Source organism: Salmo trutta, chromosome 7 (genome assembly GCF_901001165.1).
Source record: "Salmo trutta chromosome 7, fSalTru1.1, whole genome shotgun sequence".
In the NCBI taxonomy this organism is placed as follows: Eukaryota; Metazoa; Chordata; class Actinopteri; order Salmoniformes; family Salmonidae; genus Salmo; species Salmo trutta.
The window spans coordinates 43,531,079-43,549,788 of NC_042963.1; the positions used below are offsets into that span (position 1 = coordinate 43,531,079).

Consider the following 18,710-nt stretch of genomic DNA (forward strand, 5'->3'; position numbering starts at 1 on the left):
CTCTATGACTTTCTCTCTCTCATACACACAGGCTGATGTGCTACATTATATGCTAAATAATAGCTCCTCATAACCCTTTACAGTAAGTCCCTTTACAAAATATGGTGATTCGTAAAAGCTCTACAGTAGTCCCAAAGTTTGTGTGAGATGTGGCAGACAGTCTTTTTATATGACAGATAATTTACTGATGCTGACTTCCTTACATTTAACCCTGTGTTCACTACTGAGCTCTGTACACTTCCAAGGCTATACTCAACTTCCTACCTCTTTTGAAATATGTTATTTGGACTCTTTTCTGTATGTAACTCCAGGTATGGCAATGTGGGGGCAGTGTGGAGGTTTTGCCCTGCTCTCGGATAGCGCATATTGAGCGTGCTCACAAGCCCTACACTCAAGACCTGACTGCTCATGTGCGGCGGAATGCACTTAGGGTGGCCGAGGTGTGGATGGACGAATACAAGAACCATGTTTACATGGCCTGGAACGTTCCCCCACAGGTAAAGACCACAGCCTCCTTAGAGTGAGTCATTATCCAACCCTCCTGACCATGTGACCTGAGCAGAAAATAATCCAGGCCCTAGTCAATTCAGTCTAAACTTGGATTCCATAAATGTTTTATTTAATGATAGGTTATGTCATGTGGGTATCCATCACAGGAGGCTCATGAGGAGAGGCTGGCTCATGATAATGGCTGGAATGGAGTGAATGTGAATGTTCCAGTCATTACTATGAACCGCCCTCCCCAATTAAGGTGCCACCACCCACCTGTGGTATCCATGTGTTGGTGTGTCTATTTCTAGAACTCAGGGATTGACATAGGGGACCTCTCGGAGAGGAAGGCTTTGAGAAACAGACTGCAGTGTAAATCTTTCAGCTGGTTCTTGGCCAACATCTACTCTGAGATGAGAACCTACAGTGACACAGTTGCCTATGGAGTGGTGAGTATGTTATGATATCTGTACGTCTCAGCCTTTTCTTTGTTTCTTTTCCAAAATAGCACAAGATGGCTGTACCATACATGTGCAGCGTATCACCTCGTATGACAATGTCACTCATAGAAAGTCATGCTATATTGTGCTGGTAATGTGAGGTAAGAACGTGCATGAGTCGTTTCACGAAAAGAGTGCCCTTTGATATTTTAAGTAGAAATTGTGCACCAATACTGAATTTTAAAGCCTGTTATATTAAATGAAGTGCCCTTTTTAATATAGACCACATGAAGAATTCAATAAATCAGATTTTTTTATTTTTATGAAACGGCTTGCTGAAGTGCCGAAATTCAGCAACCCTGTGTCACTTCTAGGAAGTTTTCAAGCCACTTAACCCCAAAATGTCTCCAAGTTTCACCATCATTGTAAAGCCCTAGTTCTTTTGTTCCCTTGACAAAGTCATTTCTGGAGATGATTATTTATTTCATGTGATTAGTGCTTAATCTACATCTGTCCCTCATTTTAAGGTCAACCCTGTTACTAGAACTGAACTCTTTTTAATATGGTGAAACTTCCTTTTTAAATACTTTTTTCAAAGAAACATTGAACATCTAATAGTCAAATCATGGTGTAGAAGGAGGTAAGCTGGTTATACTCTTGGCCATATTCAGGTGTGTTTTGTGGTGGAAAACTGAGCGGGTCGAGCATATAACACGCCAACCCTGTATCCCATAGATAGACAGGCTAGAAATGTAATAGCAATTGAAAAAAGATTGTTCACTTGCATTCAATTGCCACTCCCTGTTCCACAAAACAAGCTTTCATTCCCCCTGTCCCGAGGGGATTTGTAGCTGATTTAAGATGACCCTGTCAACCCTGTTACGGTCTACCCTGTTGCTTTATTTGTCACTTAACATTTTACATTACATTTTAGTCATTTAGCAGACGCTCTTATCCAGAGCTTAATAGGCACTTACTATAGTCATTTTTGTATTTTAAACTCTTGATGGGAAAACGTGTTTTTTTTCATGAAGTCGAACATGTCCTTTTCACGACAATGTTAAAATGAGATGAAATCGAAAGTTTTTTGGACAAATTTACACTTCTTAAAAGGCACCGAATTGGTGGAACGACCCACATACTGTTCATGCTGAAACAGTCTTTTGAAATATCTTAGCGAGAACATTACTGTCATTGGAGTCCATTTCAAGCCACAGCTTGAGGACATACCTCCACTGAAGCAATGAAAGGTTGAAGGTCAGTTGTATTTAAACAGGAGTAATAAAACGGTCCAAAAATAACTTGACGAAACCTGTAGTGCTTTGCTTGGTTGTTTGATGAGCACATCACAACTGTGTTAGAAATGTTTGATGTGGGATCATGACACTACTCAGCATGTGTGGGAGTCAAGCTGTGAGTATAATTATCAAGGCATTGCTATCAAAACAACTTCTTGAAACCCATTTGAAGAATACATATTTGACCGATGATGGTTATCTTAAAGCTGAACTGAATATTAGTGCATTGTTGAGAGTGATATTATCATAACAATAACATTTATTACACAATATCATATTAAAAAGTGTGATTATTATTTATTTTTGTAGATGTAGAAATAAAATGTGACTCAATTTGTTGTCAAACCGATTCCGCAGGACTAATGGTGTCCCATTTATTTAGTTGCAAAACATATTTCTTCCCTTGTTGATGTGAGGATAATGAAAAACAATTGTTTCAACTATTGTGTTCTCTGTATTTAGCCTAAAGTGCTTCCATTTGTCAAACTCTTCGTTACACAGACCAGTTGTGTGCTGTGTCATTCTGTCATTAACAGACTAATTAACCATTGTCGTTGGCCAGACAGAAGAAGGCACAGCTTAAGTGCTTTTCCGAAACAGATTGTCCGTTATCGCATGGAGAGCGATAACTTCTGCATCCTTAATCCACCTCCATCCCTGCCCCATGGTTATGTGGTTGAAACAGCCTTGGTTTTCCTCTGTCTCCTCCAGTTGAAGAACGCTCTGAGGAGTGACCTGTGTCTAGACCAGGGGCCTGACTCGGACAACATCCCCATCCTGTACATCTGTCACGGGATGACGCCACAGGTGAGTGCCCTCTGACCCCTCCATCTATAAGGTCACTACCAATTTTGTCCTGGTCCTAATGTATACACCACAGCAATTACTGAATTACTAAGTCTTTCCCCCACTTAAAATAAGATCCTTGCTCTAACTATGACTCAGGCTATTCATCTTTGTTTCCTTGTCTGTTGTCTGTTGTTGATAAAAGCTCTTGGAAAAGGTATTAATGTTTCTAAATGCCTAGTGCTTTTATACTACTTGTCCCTTTTTACTACTTTGTAATGTGCTGGATTTTACAGCAAAAAATAACAATTTTGTTTGTCCGTCTACATATTCACATTGAATAATTTATAATTGCAACAAGACAGTCTAGTACTGCATCTCTGTTGTCAGAAGTCATATAATCGATTGGTGCCTGAAATGTTAAACCTTTGGCTTCTCTCTGGGTCATACCCAGCTACTGGATCTCTCCGAACTGCTGCGTGAACACTTTTCTCTCTCACTGTCACAATAAATGTTCATTTTATCCCTGAGACATTTAGCTCATGTAAGAAAATGTACTTATTATGCATAAAACTTTTTATACATTTTTGCTGAAACCCAAGATATGAGATTATCAATTGTTAAGCTGCTGGGTCCAAAATGCAGTTTAGTTCTAGACAGTAACTCTACAGAATTTACTATAGAATACAAACTGAGAGAAGATTATGTTTTACGTTTGGTATGCAGGCTGAAGCCAAGCCAAATAGCAGCACGTCTTCTGCATCTGTACTACGATGGAGTGTGTAGGCCTATACAAACTCTATCAGAGCATTATCTGGGTATGGAGGGGTATGGTGGGGAATGTCAGGGACCAGGAACTAATTAGATAGTGATGGCCTGTCTATTATTGAGGAGGTAGAAGGGTGTTTCTTGTGGGAACAGATGGGCTGCCATGCCACCAGGAGATTCTCCCCTCTCAGCAGGGATCCTCATTTGTACATCTCCCAGTGTTCCTCATTAGGACTGGTGTTACCTAGGAGACCAGACACTCTAGACTGTATGGAGATGAAGCTCCAACTGGCACTGAAAGTGTGTGTGTGTGTGTGTGGAGCAGTGGCGTGAAGTACTGACACCCAAAAGTGCTTGTTACATTGGAATGCTTAGCAGGACAGGAAAATGGTCCAATTCACGTACTTATCAAGAGAACACGTGGTCATCCCTACTGACTCTGATCTGGTGAACTCACTACACAAATGCATCATTTGTAAATTATTAGTTTACATTGGCGCATTATGTTCAGTAATGTTTTGCCTCTAAAACATCCAGTGATTTTGCAGGGAGCCACATCAATTTACAGAAATACTCATCATAAACGTTAATACAAGTGTTTTACATAGAATTAAAGATACACTTCTCCTTAATGCAACCGCTGTGTCAGATTTCAAAAAAGCTTTACGGCAAAAGCACACCATGCGATAATCTGAGTACAGCGCTCAGGCACCAAAACAAGCCATACAGATACCCGCCATGTTGTGGAGTCAATAAAAGTCAGAAATAGCATTATAAATATTCACTTACCTTTGATGATCTTCATCGGAATGCACTCCCAGGATCCCAGTTCCACAATAAATGTTTGTTTTGTTTCGATAAAGTCCATATTTTTGTCCAAATACTTCCTTTTTGTTCGCAGGTTCAGTTCACTATTCCAAATGCAGAAGGCGCATGCACTAAGTCCAGACGAAAAGTCAAAGTTGCATTACAGTTTGTAGAAACATGTCAAACGATGTATAGAATCAATCTTTAGGATGTTTTTACCATAAATCTTCAATAATATTCCAACCGGACAATTCCTTTGTCTTTAGAAATGAAAAGGAACTCAGCTCGCTCTCACGGCTGTGCCCGTAACTGAGCTCATGGAATTTTTCCAGACACCTGGTTGAAACAGCTCTTATTCTCTCCCCATTCACAGTAGAAGCATGAAACAACATTCTAAAGACTGTTGACATCTAGTGGAAGCCTTAGGAAGTGCAATATGACCCCACAGACACTGTATATTGGATAGGCAATCACTTGAAAAACTACAAACCTCATATTTCACACTTCAGAGTGTTTTCTATCCAAATCTACTAATAATATGCATATCCTAGCTTCTGGGCCTGAGTGGCAGGCGTTTACTCTGGGCACCTTATTCATCGAAGCTACTCAATACTGCCCCCAGATCCCAAAGAAGTTATCAAAGGATCTTATCAAAGAGCACTCTACAGGTTACCGCAGAGAGTGGAAGGGATACCTTAGTACAGGAAAAAAGTGTATGAAATTGGTTATTCTATCTTTACTGGTTTGCTCTATACTATAGTACCAAAGGTGGTTGTTTTCAGTCGTCTCAGTCATACCTGTTGAAAGTTACTTTACATTACTTCTGCTAATTACCTTAACATGATATCATCGCTGTCTGATGAAAATCTCTTATCACCTTAACAAACTTTTCAGGAAATATAAAAAAAATACCATATTTTCCCATTAATGAACATACAATTATGAAATGTACAGAGTACATTGAGGGGAGTTACTGCTTTTAATAAATGTAAAGAAATATTGCGATACAAGGTTTTCATCAGACAGCGACGATATGGTATCTATTATTTGTGTGAAATTTGTGTTTATAATGAAGTATGTAGGAGTTGGTTCTGATTACAGTAGAGACCGCATCTCTTCCTTGCCTAGCAAATGAACAGAAAGCGACTGCGTCAGCAGGCGAAAGATAGAGGGTTTCAATTTGCTATGAAGTCCTTGCGGAGTTCATTGAAGAGGGATTAATAAATGTTGGCTGTGTTTATGTACAAATCCTCATCGGGATGAAGGCTCTTCTCGCAATGAGTACGTCGGTGGTTCAGACACACTCTCTTTCTATTCCTCGTTCAGAGAGCTTTGTTCCACACGGCTCAGTTTAAAAACGTAGAAATCATTTTTGATTCATCTTTAAAGGGATACTTCAGGATTTAGCATTAGCACAATGACTGGAAGTCTATGGGTGTAGCATGCTAGGATATACCCATAGACTTCCAGTCATTGCGCTAAAGCTAGTTATCATTGGCTCACAAAACTACCTCTAACTGACTTCATACTGGACACAGATGCATGAAAACGCTATTCACGAGTTCATTTGACTCTGGGGAAGTAGATTTGTATTTCTTAGTGATCCCCATTTAGCTGTTGCAAAGGCAGCAGCTATGCTTCCTGGGGTCCAATCACATTAAGGCACTTACATTACATACAAAACAAAAGATAAAACAGTACATCATAACATTATTACACCTCTACATATCTACAATACAAAATGTATAATACCACCATTCAACAATATTAGTGTGTGTGTGTGTGTGTGTGTGTGTGTGTAACCGATGTGAAATGGCTAGTCAGTTAGCGGTGGTGCGCACTAATAGCGTTTCAATCGGGTGACGTCATTCGCTCTGAGACCTGAAGTAGTTGTTCCCCTTGCTCTGCAAGGGCTGCAGCTTTTGTGGCCCTTGGGGTGCTTTGTGGGGTGTCAGTTGTTGATGTTTGCAGAGGGTCCTTGGTTCAAGCCCAGGTTGGGATGGAAGCTATACTGTTACATGTGTGGGTATGCATGTGTCTGTACCTTTTGTGTGTGTCTCACAGTCCCCGCTGTTCCATAAGGTGTATTTTTACCAGATTTCTTTTTTTGTATACGATTTTACTGCTTGCATCAGTTACCTGATGTGAAATAGAGTTCCATGTAGTCATGGCTCTGTAGTACTGTGCTCCTCCCATAGTCTGTTCTGAACTTGGGGATTGTTAAGAGACCTTTGGTGGCATGTCTTGTGGGGTATGCATGGGTGTCCAAGCTGTGTGCTAGTCGTTTAACCTGTTTAGGATAGGGGGCAGTATTTTCACGGCTGGATAAAAAACGTACCCGATTTAATCTGGTTATTACTACTGCCCAGAAACTAGAATATGCATATAATTGTTTGATTTGGATAGAAAACACCCTAAAGTTTCTAAAACTGTTTGAATGGTGTCTGTGAGTATAACAGAACTCATATGGCAGGCCAAAACTTGAGAAGATTCTGTACAGGAAGTGCCCTCTCTGACCATTTCTTGGCCTTCTTTATTCTCTTTATTGAAAACAGAGGATCTCTGCTGTAACGTGACACTTTCTAAGCCTCCCATAGGCTCTCAGAAGGCGCCAGAACGTTGAATGATGACTTTGCAGCCCCTGCCTGAAAAACAGTAGCGCATTTGGATAGTGGTCGATCTGAGAACAATGAGACGGGCGTGCGCACGTGAAGAGTCCATTTTCTTCTTTGAGTCCTGGTCGGAATATTATCACTATTTTACGAGAAAAATCGCATTAAAATTTATTTTAAACAGCGTTTCACATGCTTCGAAGTACGGTAATGGAATATTTTATAATTTTTTGTCACGATATGCGTCCGCGCGTCACCGTTCGGATAGTGTCTTGAACGCAAGAACAAAACAGAGGATATTTGAACATAACTATGGATTATTTTGAACCAAAACAACATTTGTGGATGAAGTAGAAGTCCTGGGAGTGCATTCTGACGAAGAACAGCAAAGGTAATCCAATTTTTCTTATAGTAATTCTGAGTTTAGTGAACGCCAAACTTGGTGGGTGTCAAATTAGCTAGCCCGTGATGGCGAGCTATCTACTCAGAATATTGCAAAATGTGCTTTTGCCGAAAAAGCTATTTTAAAATCAGACACCGCGATTGCATAAAGGAGTTCTGTATCTATAATTCTTAAAATAATTTATGTTTTTTGTGAACGTTTATCGTGAGTAATTTAGTAAATTCACCGGAAGTTTTCGGTATGTTTGCTAGTTCTGAACGTCACATGCTAATGTAAAAAGCTGTTTTTTGATATAAATATGAACTTGATGGAACAAAACATGCATGTATTGTATAACAATGTCCTAGGAGTGTCATCTGATGAAGATCATCAAAGGTTAGTGCTGCATTTAGCTGTGGTTTTGGTTTTTGTGACATTATATGCTAGCTTGAAAAATGGGTGTGTGATTATTTCTGGCTGGGTACTCTCCTGACATAATCTAATGTTTTGCTTTCGTTGTAAAGCCTTTTTGAAATCGGACAATGTGGTTAGATTAACGAGAGTCTTGTCTTTAAAATGGTGTAAAATAGTCATATGTTTGAGAAATTGAAGTAATAGCATTTCTAAGGTATTTGAATAACGCGCCACTCGACTCCACTGGCTGTTGACTAGGTGGGACGATTTCGTCCCACATACCCTAGAGAGGACAGACAGCTCGGTGCATTCAGCTTGTCAACACTTCTTACAAAAACAAGTAGTGATGAAGTCAATCTCTCTTCCACTTTGAACCATGAGAGATTGCAAGACTGGACCTAAAATTGTGTATAAACGATCATACGAGGTTTTGCAATGATTCCTATGTCAAATATGTAAAAAATGTTGGTTGGTCAGATGTGTGTAATGAGGAACATCCTGATGCTGCACTTGAAGCATTTATGAAACTGCTTCTTCTGTTGCCTGATAGGCATATGCGGATCAAGAAACTGACTGCCAAATCCCCATGGATAGATGATGAATTGAAAAACTGTATGGCTGAGAGGATGAGGCAAAGGGAATTGCAAATAGGTCTGACAACACAGCAGACTGGCAAACATGCAGTCAATTAAAGAAATCACGTAACTAAACTAAACGAAGAAACTATACTATGGGACAAAGATAACTTATATAAAGAATGATAGTAAAAAGCTCAGGAGTACTTTAAATGAAATTCTAGGCAAAAAAGCAAAGTGCGGCTCCATCCTTCATTGAGGCAGATGGCTTGTTCATAATGAAACCCTTTGATATTGCTAACCACTTTAATAACTTTTTTGTTGACAAGGTCAGCAAACTTAAGCATGACATGCAAACAACATGCTGAGCGTTCATATTCATGCATAATGGACCAAATAAAAACTTTGGTTTTGAGTTCCACAAAGTTGGTGTGGAAGAGGTGATTATGATTTTTGTTTTGTTGCTAACCATAAATAAGGACAAACAACCTGGTATCGACAACCTGGATGGTAAATTGCTGAGTCTGGTAGAGGAATACATTGTGCCACATCTTCAATTTAAGCCTGGAAGACCGTCTGTGCCCTTCATACATGGAGGGAGGCAAAGGTCATTCCGCTACCCAAGAAAAGCACCCTATAATGGTTCAAACAGCCGAACAATCATCCTGTTACAAGTGCTTAGCAAACTTTTGGAAAAAATTGTGTTTGATCAAATACAAAGTTATTTAACAGAAAACAAATTAACAGACCTTCAGCATGCTTATAGGGAAGGGCACTCAACATGGGTGGGGGCAGGTAGCCTAGTGGTTAGAGCGTTGGACTAGTAACCGAAAGGTTGCCAGATCGAATCCCTGAGCTGACGGGTAAAAATCTAGCGTTCTGACCCTGAACATGGCAGTTAACCCACTGTTCCTAGGCCATCATTGAAAATAAGTATTTGTTTTTAACTGGCCTGGCACTGACACAAATGACTGATTGGCTGAAAGAAATTGATAGTAGGAAGATTGTGGGAGCTGTTCTGTTAGACTTCAGTGCTGCTTTTGATGTCCTTGATCATAACCTATTGCTGAAAACTTCAGTGTTAGGTATTTGCATCATCTGCCATACTATGGATTTAGAGTTACCTATCTAATAGAACAGAGGGTTTTAATTAATGGAAGCCTATCATGCAAATTCAGTTGTGTGGTGTACAGTAGGGCAGCCGGCTAAGGCCATTATTGTTTTCTGTTTTTACTAATGACCTTCCACCGACCTTGAATAAAGCCTGTGTGTTTATGTACGCTGACGACTCAGCATACATAGAGCTCCAGTCAATTTTAGAATGGGTAGCTAGTAATAGGCTGAAAAATATCTCAAAAACAAAAAGCATAATTTTTGGGACAAATCACTCGCTCAACGCTAAGCCTAATTTAGATCTATAATTGAATAATGTGGCGTTTGAGCAAGTTGAGGAGACTAAACTGCTGGGTGTAACCCTAGATAGCAAGCTGTCATGGTCAAAACATATACACTTAATGGTTGCTAAAATGGGAAAAGGTATTTTCGTGATAGGCGTTACTCTGCCTTCTTGACATATCATTCGACCAGACAGGTCCTACAAACCCTAGTTTTGTTGCACCTGGACTACTGTTCAGCTGTGTGGTCATGTGCGAGAAAGAGGGACATAGGTAAATTGCAGTTGGTCCAGAACAAAGCAGCACATATCACACGTATGTACATGGTGGGCAAGTGTCAGTAACATGCATGTCAATCTATCCTGGCTCAAAGTTGAGGAGAGTTGAGTCTTTGTGCGAGGTATTGATGTGTTGAGGGTACCGAACTGTCCAAGCAGTTGGCACACAGTTCGAACACTCATTGGTACAACACAAGACATGCAACGAGAGGTCTCTTCACAGTCCCCAGGTCCAGAACAGAAGCTGGGAAACGCACAGTATTAAATGGAGCTATGACTACATGTTAGATATTGCTGCACTGTCGGAACTAGAAGCACAAGCATTTCGCTACACTCGCAATAGCATCTGCTAACCATGTGACCAATACGATTTGATTTGACTATATGGAACTCTCTGCCACCCCAGGTAATTCAAGCTAGCAATAAAATGTTTCATGTGGACCCCAGGAAGAGTAGCTGCTGCAGAGGCTATTGGGGATCCTAATAAATACCAAAGTGGAACAACTATTTGTATGGGAAAAATGTCCATTTAATGCATGTATTTTTGTTACGAATTCCCGTCTTATATTTGCTATTTTGACAATGTTTTTTTAAGGTGTGTAAACACTTCAAGCTGTGTCTTTATTGCAATACACACAATTAGGACCTATCAAAGGACCTGGCAGGTAATGAAGGACAGAGTCCTCTCTTCACAGGGATTGAGACTAATGAGATTCTGTCACCAGCTCTTAATGGAGAGACAACACCATTAAGAGTTCAGTTGGAATGGAATGTCAATCTATAGACAGACTCATGTTTAATAACCACTATTATCACTGTGTCCCCCGTCTGCTGAACTCTTTCAGGGTACAGGATCACAGCTTAAAGGCTCAATATTGCTTTATGTTGGGATAATTGATTTTCTAAATGTCTTGTTTGCGAAAGACAAACATCATTCCACCCAATTACCTCCCTGATGCTTGCATTCAGTGCCTCCAGTCAGATGCATTGCATTTCTGTTCCTTGTTACAAATCGTTCTGTTTGCTTGACACTCACCTTGTACTTCTCTAGAACGTGTACTACACGAACACGCAGCAGCTACACCTTGGGGTCCTGAGCCCCACCATCGACGATGACGACAACAAGTGCCTGGTGGATGTGAACAGTCGACCGCGGCTCCTGGAGTGCAGCTACGCCACAGCCAAGCGCATGAAACTCGCCTGGCAGTTTACTCAGGTAAAAGCGACTCCTGTCTTCTCTCATGAGAATGTAGATTCACTGTACAGTAGTTCAGATGGGTAATGAGTTAGTCACAAACAAAATCACAAATGTGGTAGATGAACCAGGCTAATAAGGCACTGCATTGGGCTGTTGAGCATTTGAAGAAGAGGAGCAGATGTGAAGAGTGGTTCTGTTAGTGGGTTGAGAGTGTGGTTCACCAGCCCGCACTCAAGTGGCCTTGTTTCACATTACAGAGTGTCACAAAAAAAGCATCCGCACCAAATGAAAAGCCATAGTGGAACATTGGACCCTGTCTCATTAAACATGTTAGATCTTCTCCGTAGAGAACAATGAACATCGCCTAATGACTTTGCGTCTTCTCCACTGCAGACGATGGCATTAAATCTCACCCTAATTAGGCCTAATGTCACCCTGCTGTCAAACAATCACATGCGAAACGTACTTCTTTCTCCTTTTTATATCTTTGAGAGCATCACCATTAGGCATTCCTCAAGGTTCAAATAAGGGCTCCTTCATTTTTAATAGTTGAAAGGAAAGTTTAGTCAAAGACTCTGAAATGAAGAACGAGTAATGGTGGAAGTAAAATCTGGGATAAATAAATTTTTATTAGCTTCTTATTTTATTGGTACATTTTTATATGCCCCTTCACAGACACCACTTGAAATCCCCAATAAAAAGTCAATTACAGAAATGTTAAACACAATCACCTCTCGCAAATACTCATCACAGCGTATAACCAAGCCATGAAAAGCGCTTGCTGTAAACACATGCTTAATTCAGGAGAGAGGGTGGAGTGAATATTACCGGGAAGGTGCCCCTAGGGAGGTGGGACAGGCAGCAGGGAATATGTGAGCTGTTTTGTCAGGGTAGAGCTAAACCAAGTCTCACATGCTAAATCAAACAAATCAAATTGTATTGGTCGCATACACATGTTTGGCAGATGTTATTGCGGGTGTAACGAAATGCTTGTGTTCCTAGCTCAAACAGTGCAGTAATGCACAACTATAAAAACATCTAAAAGTAAAACAATGGAATTAAGATGTATAGAAACATTAGGATGAGGTGTGTGTGTGTGTGTGTATATGTATGTGTGTATATGTATGTATGTGTGTATGTGTGTATATATATGTATATAAAGTGTGTGTGTGTATATATATGTACGTACATACATACATCTAACTTTATGCTTTCGCCATAAAGCCTCTTTGAAATCGGACAATGTGGTTGGATTAAGGAGATGTTTATCTTTCAAATGGTGTAAAATAGTTGATTGTTTGAGAAAATGAAATTATTCGATTTTTGCTGTTATGAATTTCGTGCCATGCTATCTTGTCAAGCAATCCCGTTACCTGGGATATACACACACACACACAGTTGAAGTCGGAAGTTTAACCTCTATGGGAACCCTTCCCGTTCTCATCCCGGTAACGGGATTGCTTGACAAGACAGCATGGCACGGGAAGGGGTCCCATAGAGGTTAAACTTCCGACTTCAACTGTTTGTGTATGTGTATGTGTGTGTGTGTGTGTGTGTGTGTGTGTGTGTGTGTGTATATATATATATGTGTGTGTGTGTGTGTGTGTGTGTGTGTGTGTGTGTGTGTGTGTGTATATATATATATATATATATATATATATATATATATATATATATATATATATATATATATATATATATATATATATATATATATATATATATATACTGCTCAAAAAAATAAAGGGAACACTTAAACAACACAATTTAACTCCAAGTCAATCACACTTCTGTGAAATCAAACTGTCCACTTAGGAAGCAACACTGATTGACAATACATTTCACATGCTGTTGTGCAAATGGAATAGACAACAGGTGGAAATTATAGGCAATTAGCAAGACACCACTAATAAAGGAGTGGTTCTGCAGGTGGGGACCACAGACCACTTCTCAGTTCCTATGCTTCCTGGCTGATGTTTTGGTCACTTTTAAATGCTGGCGGTGCTTTCACTCTAATGGTAGCATGAGACGGAGTCTACAACCCACACAAGTGGCTCAGGTAGTGCAGCTCATCCAGGATGGCACATCAATGCGAGCTGTGGCAAGAAGGATTGCTGTGTCTGTCAGCGTAGTGTCCAGAGCATGGAGGCGCTACCAGGAGACAGGCCAGTACATCAGGAGACGTGGAGGAGGCCGTAGGAGGGCAACAACCCAGCAGCAGGACCGCTACCTCCGCCTTTGTGCAAGGAGGAGCAGAAGGCGCACTGCCAGAGCCCTGCAAAATGACCTCCAGCAGGCCACAAATGTGCATGTGTATGCTCAAACGGTCAGAAACAGACTCCATGAGGGTGGTATGAGGGCCCGACGTCCACAGGTGGGGGTTGTGCTTACAGCCCAACACCGTGCAGGACGTTTGGCATTTGCCAGAGAACACCAAGATTGGCAAATTTGCCACTGCCGCCCTGTGCTCTTCACAGATAAAAGCAGGTTCACACTGAGCACGTGACAGACATGACAGAGTCTGGAGACGCCGTGGAAAACGTTCTGCTGCCTGCAACATCCTCCAGCATGACCGGTTTGGCGGTGGGTCAGTCATGGTGTGGGGTGGCATTTCTTTGGGGGGCCGCACAGCCCTCCATGTGCTCGCCAGAGGTAGTCTGACTGCCATTAGGTACCGAGATGAGATCCTCAGACCCCTTGTGAGACCATATGCTGGTGCGGTTGGCCCTGGGTTCCTCCTAATGCAAGACAATGCTAGACCTCATGTGGCTGGAGTGTGTCAGCAGTTCCTGCAAGAGGAAGGCATTGATGCTATGGACTGGCCCGCCCGTTCCCCAGACCTGAATCCAATTGAGCACAACTGGGACATCATGTCTCACTCCATCCACCAACGCCACGTTGCACCACAGACTGTCCAGGAGTTGGCGGATGCTTTAGTCCAGGTCTGGGAGGAGATCCCTCAGGAGACCATCCGCCACCTCATCAGGAGCATGCCCAGGCGTTGTAGGGAGGTCATATAGGCACGTGGAGGCCATACACACTACTGAGCCTCATTTTGACTTGTTTTAAGGACATTACATCAAAGTTGGATCAGCCTGTAGTGTGGTTTTCCACTTTAATTTTGAGTGTGACTCCAAATCCAGACCTCCATGGGTTGATAAATTGGATTTCCATTGATTATATATTGTTGCGTCTTTGGCATCATTAAAACGGAAGACATGTTTATCAAATAACTTTCTGTAATTATTATTACGCGATTAAACTGATTAATCGTGTAACTGTAATTAACTAGGTCGGGGCACCAAGGAAAATATTCAGATTACAAAGTTATAATTTTCCTAATATAACTTACAGATATTATACTATCTGATCGATTAGTCTCCTGATTAATGTGTTATTTACCTCACGCCAGTCTCATTCCAAACATCGTAAATTGTTGGTTATCTGCACGAACCCAGTCTTCACTATGAGTCATCCATACATCAATTGTCTTAAAATCATTAATTTACTAATCTAAGTAATTCACAGAAATGCATAACAAACAGTAGGTATCGTTGCAAAGAAATGATAAAGGAATGTGCCCTAGTGGCTAAACCTGCATGGTGGCTTGTTAGACAAAAGGGGAGTGGGGGTCAGCTGAGAAGGCACTACAGAGTTGATAAATATTAACAATTGAAATGCTTATCCTTTGCACATGAACGCTCACTCATTCGGGAACAATTGCAATCAATATATATATTTATGCTGAGTGTGTCGTCGGGATCTTTGTTGGAGGGTTTTGTTCTGTTGGAGAGTCTGTCCGCCCTCTCTCTCTACCTCTCTCTCTGTCATGGTTAGAATAGGTAGTTCAGAGTGACATTCATTAATGTCGTTATAGGACGGATGTTTCGTCGGTCTTCACATTCAATAATACCGAATTCCTAGCTGCAGACTAGTAATTAATTTCAGACTTGTTATTATTCTGTCGGTATCGATACTCTAAGAGTTTAACCACGTGGTATGGTTAAAGTTCAGAACGAGGAATGCATGGTCACCTTGGCCCTCTCGTTATCGAGGTAAGCTGGTCTGGTGATAGAAACCCTGGGTGGGGGTTATATTTGGAATGACAGAAAAGGGCTGCCTCATGATGCCAGGTCTCGTCTGTTCATGGGGGCGTGCCGATGACTTGGTAAAACTTTAAACAGAAAATAAAATTCTCTCACATTAACATCTTACAAGCATCCCAACATATTCCAAATAGCTTTATCCTTATTCATTAATTTTATACAACCATCAGATGTAAGTCTCACAACTGAGACTATGATATAAACAGAGCCATGGTAATGTGGCCGTATTGTCTCTCATGAGTTTCACAAAATTGTACCAAACGGACCAGTTTGTAGCTGGATTCTTCACCGATCTCTTATACCTTCTCCAGAACATAAATGTCATTCGGTTCTCCAGTCCTGTGAGGTGGAAGAATTCCTGGGTTCTTTCTATGAAACCCACTCTCTCTGTATACTGTGGCCATGAGGCGGGACATTTTCTTAGGAATTTATGACCTCTCTCACAGGGCCTGGGTAGGGGGATGGTACATAGAAAACCCAAAGAGGGCAACGTCCTGTGTGTGTGTGTGTGTGTGTGTGTGTGTGTGTGTGTGATTTTTATATATATATATATACACAGCAATAGTTGAATAGGATGGACTTGACTAGAATACAGTAAATACATATGAAATGGATTAAACAGTATGTAAATATTATTAAAGTGACCAGTGTTCCATGTCTATGTAAATAGGGCAGCAGCCTCTAAGGTGCAGGGATGAGTAACCGGGTGGTGATGGCTATTTAACAGTCTGATGGCATCTGCCAGCGGCGTCTTGGAGCAGTCTCTGGGATAAGTTCAAAAACACCCCTATACATAGGACCTTCAATCAAAGGCAACGAGGAACAGCTGCCTCCAATTGAAGGTCAATCCAATGAACTAAACATAGAACAAAAAAAACCAGAACACACAAAACAAACACCCCTCTTACATAAGTACATAGTCTAACAAACCCCGAACCACATAAAACATCACCCCCTGCCACGTCCTGACCAAACTACAATGACAAATAACTGGTCAGGACGTGACAGATGCTCAGCAATTAGGGCTGTCAAACAATTTTAAAAAAACATACTTTCTTTGTTCTCGATAAACTTATCACCAAGAAAGGTTAGTAGAAAAATGGGTGCCGGAGCTTTGCATTAGCTAAGCTGTAACGGGTATGGAGGATCACATATCACGTTACAATTCTGTATAAGTCACAAGCTGCTACTGTTAGAATTGGGTTCGTTAGCTTCAATCTTTTGACCTTAGAACTACAGCAAAAACAGTAACTAAATTAAATGGATGTCCTGTTGTGTTCTAGAGTTGAATCTAGAGGCATTCAGCCATTGCATTCTCAACATTCTTGCTTGGTTTGCTAGCTAGCATAACTAGCTAGCTACTTCTGTGCAAATTAAGTATTTGCTGTTATCTAAAGAAACGCGTTGGAATGTTTTTATGGATTAACTTTCTGTACGTTTTCCTTCAAATAATTGTTGCTCAAAGTTGCGCGCATAATGGTTGTTTTGGCACCACAGGGAGACAGACTGCTGCTACTTCCCAACTAACCTCATCCCCAGGCTATTGCACACACTGCATATAATCCTGGGGTATCAATGATTCAAAGTTTGCCTTAGTGGGAGTAACCATAGAATTCAATGGGGGTGACCTACTGAGTAAAGTATTAGTCATTTAATTTTAGCGAATCCCACAACTGTTGTGGGAGATGATTGGTTGGTATATTAAGGCAATGCCTATGTGCTGGGTGTTTCTCCTGTTCTTTCTGTATTGGCTAACAAAGTTAGACTTTTCAGTCTACCAGACTCTTTGCAAATTTGGGCTGAAGTTTCTGGGAACTAAATTACTTGCCGACCAACAGCAGAGCGCGTTGTGTTGCACTAATAGTGTCTGTATGGAAACCCTGATTTGTGGATGAAAAATGGATGTAATAAATGCGGTACTAAATTGACTCCATAATTGTTTTTTTTATAGTTAACTGTAATTAACGCATTAACTTTGACAGTCTTATCAGAAAAATACATAATTTACTACCACAGCTACTCCAGCCTCCGTCTACCCTACACAGACGGTTCAAAAAACAATGTTTTCAGAAGAATGTGTTGTTTTTTATCTTCATATCAAATGCTCTCTGCTGAGAACTCATACTGATTTATAATACTGCCATCTAAAGATGCATTAAGTTTCCTATATTTTCAATTTGTGAACATTGGCTACCTACTGTGACAGAGCCAGTGCAAGGAAAAAAATCCCACCTTCTATTGTACCTTAAAATAAATAGCTATTTCATGAAAAACAGTGTGTAGACAGTATTGGTGCCTGTAACTTATGATTCTACTTTCAGACTAGCAGTAGATGGTACACAGTGTGACATTTCCAAGTTCATAAGCTCCCTGATTCCCGAATCGGAGCGCAGGTCACATAGGCCTCACAACCTTCAGTTTCTACTTAGGATAGCAAATCAATATTTGGGTTTGGCCCACTCAGGAGATTGAATGAGAGTGTTGTATGGAGAGGAGAGTTGGTTCGTTGCCAGAGGTAAAGTCCATCTCAGACCCTCTCCTCTGGGACCAAGGAAAGAGCACACTCCTGAGCACACTGTGGAGGAGCAAACACAGATCTTATGCACACAAAAAACGAATACCCACTCATGTGGAGGAGTTGACATGTGCAAAAAGATGAGTGCAGGATAAACAGTCTCTGCAATAATTCATTCATATCGGAGTGAACAGATTAATTAGGAATCAAATTAAATTCATTATCTAAGGAATTTAGATTTAGGGCCTTCTGGTATTGGAGTTCAATAGTTAGTCTGGGCACAGCAGTCTGTAGCAGCATAAATTACTAGCTGCACTGCTGAGATGGAAATCAAATGTAATTTGTTTCAGACATAACAGCAATATGCAATCATTGAACTGTTTTGCATTTGTTAACCATTGTGAACCTGCCTTATGTTTTGCAGATGACAGCGTTATCATCAATGTAATATTTATAGAAACCCTTCTAATAACACATTGAAAAAATACAGTTAAAACATACAGTATACTATTAAAATGATCACAACAAAGCAATCTACTTTCAATGCTAAAATCTGCTTTAGTTGGTATGCCAGTAAGGAACTTCAGCGGATCAGTCTTTTCTCAATCAAGTTGAAAGATAAAAATGAAACGCAACAGCCACAACATG

The 18,710-nt window shown here is 40.7% G+C and overlaps 1 protein-coding gene across 2 annotated transcripts in view; it reads left to right on the plus strand.

The window, feature by feature from the left end:
- The window catches only part of LOC115197462 (polypeptide N-acetylgalactosaminyltransferase 18), a 102,456-nt gene that overhangs the window by 68,139 nt on the left and 15,607 nt on the right, over window positions 1-18,710 (plus strand). Inside the window, exons 7-10 of one of the 2 annotated variants that reach the window (XM_029759014.1) lie at window positions 312-497; window positions 801-938; window positions 2,939-3,034; window positions 11,295-11,459. In XM_029759014.1, the coding sequence (XP_029614874.1) occupies window positions 312-497; window positions 801-938; window positions 2,939-3,034; window positions 11,295-11,459 (585 nt within the window). The remainder of the gene's footprint in view (window positions 1-311; window positions 498-800; window positions 939-2,938; window positions 3,035-11,294; window positions 11,460-18,710) is intronic. The other variant, XM_029759015.1, reaches the window with a different exon arrangement.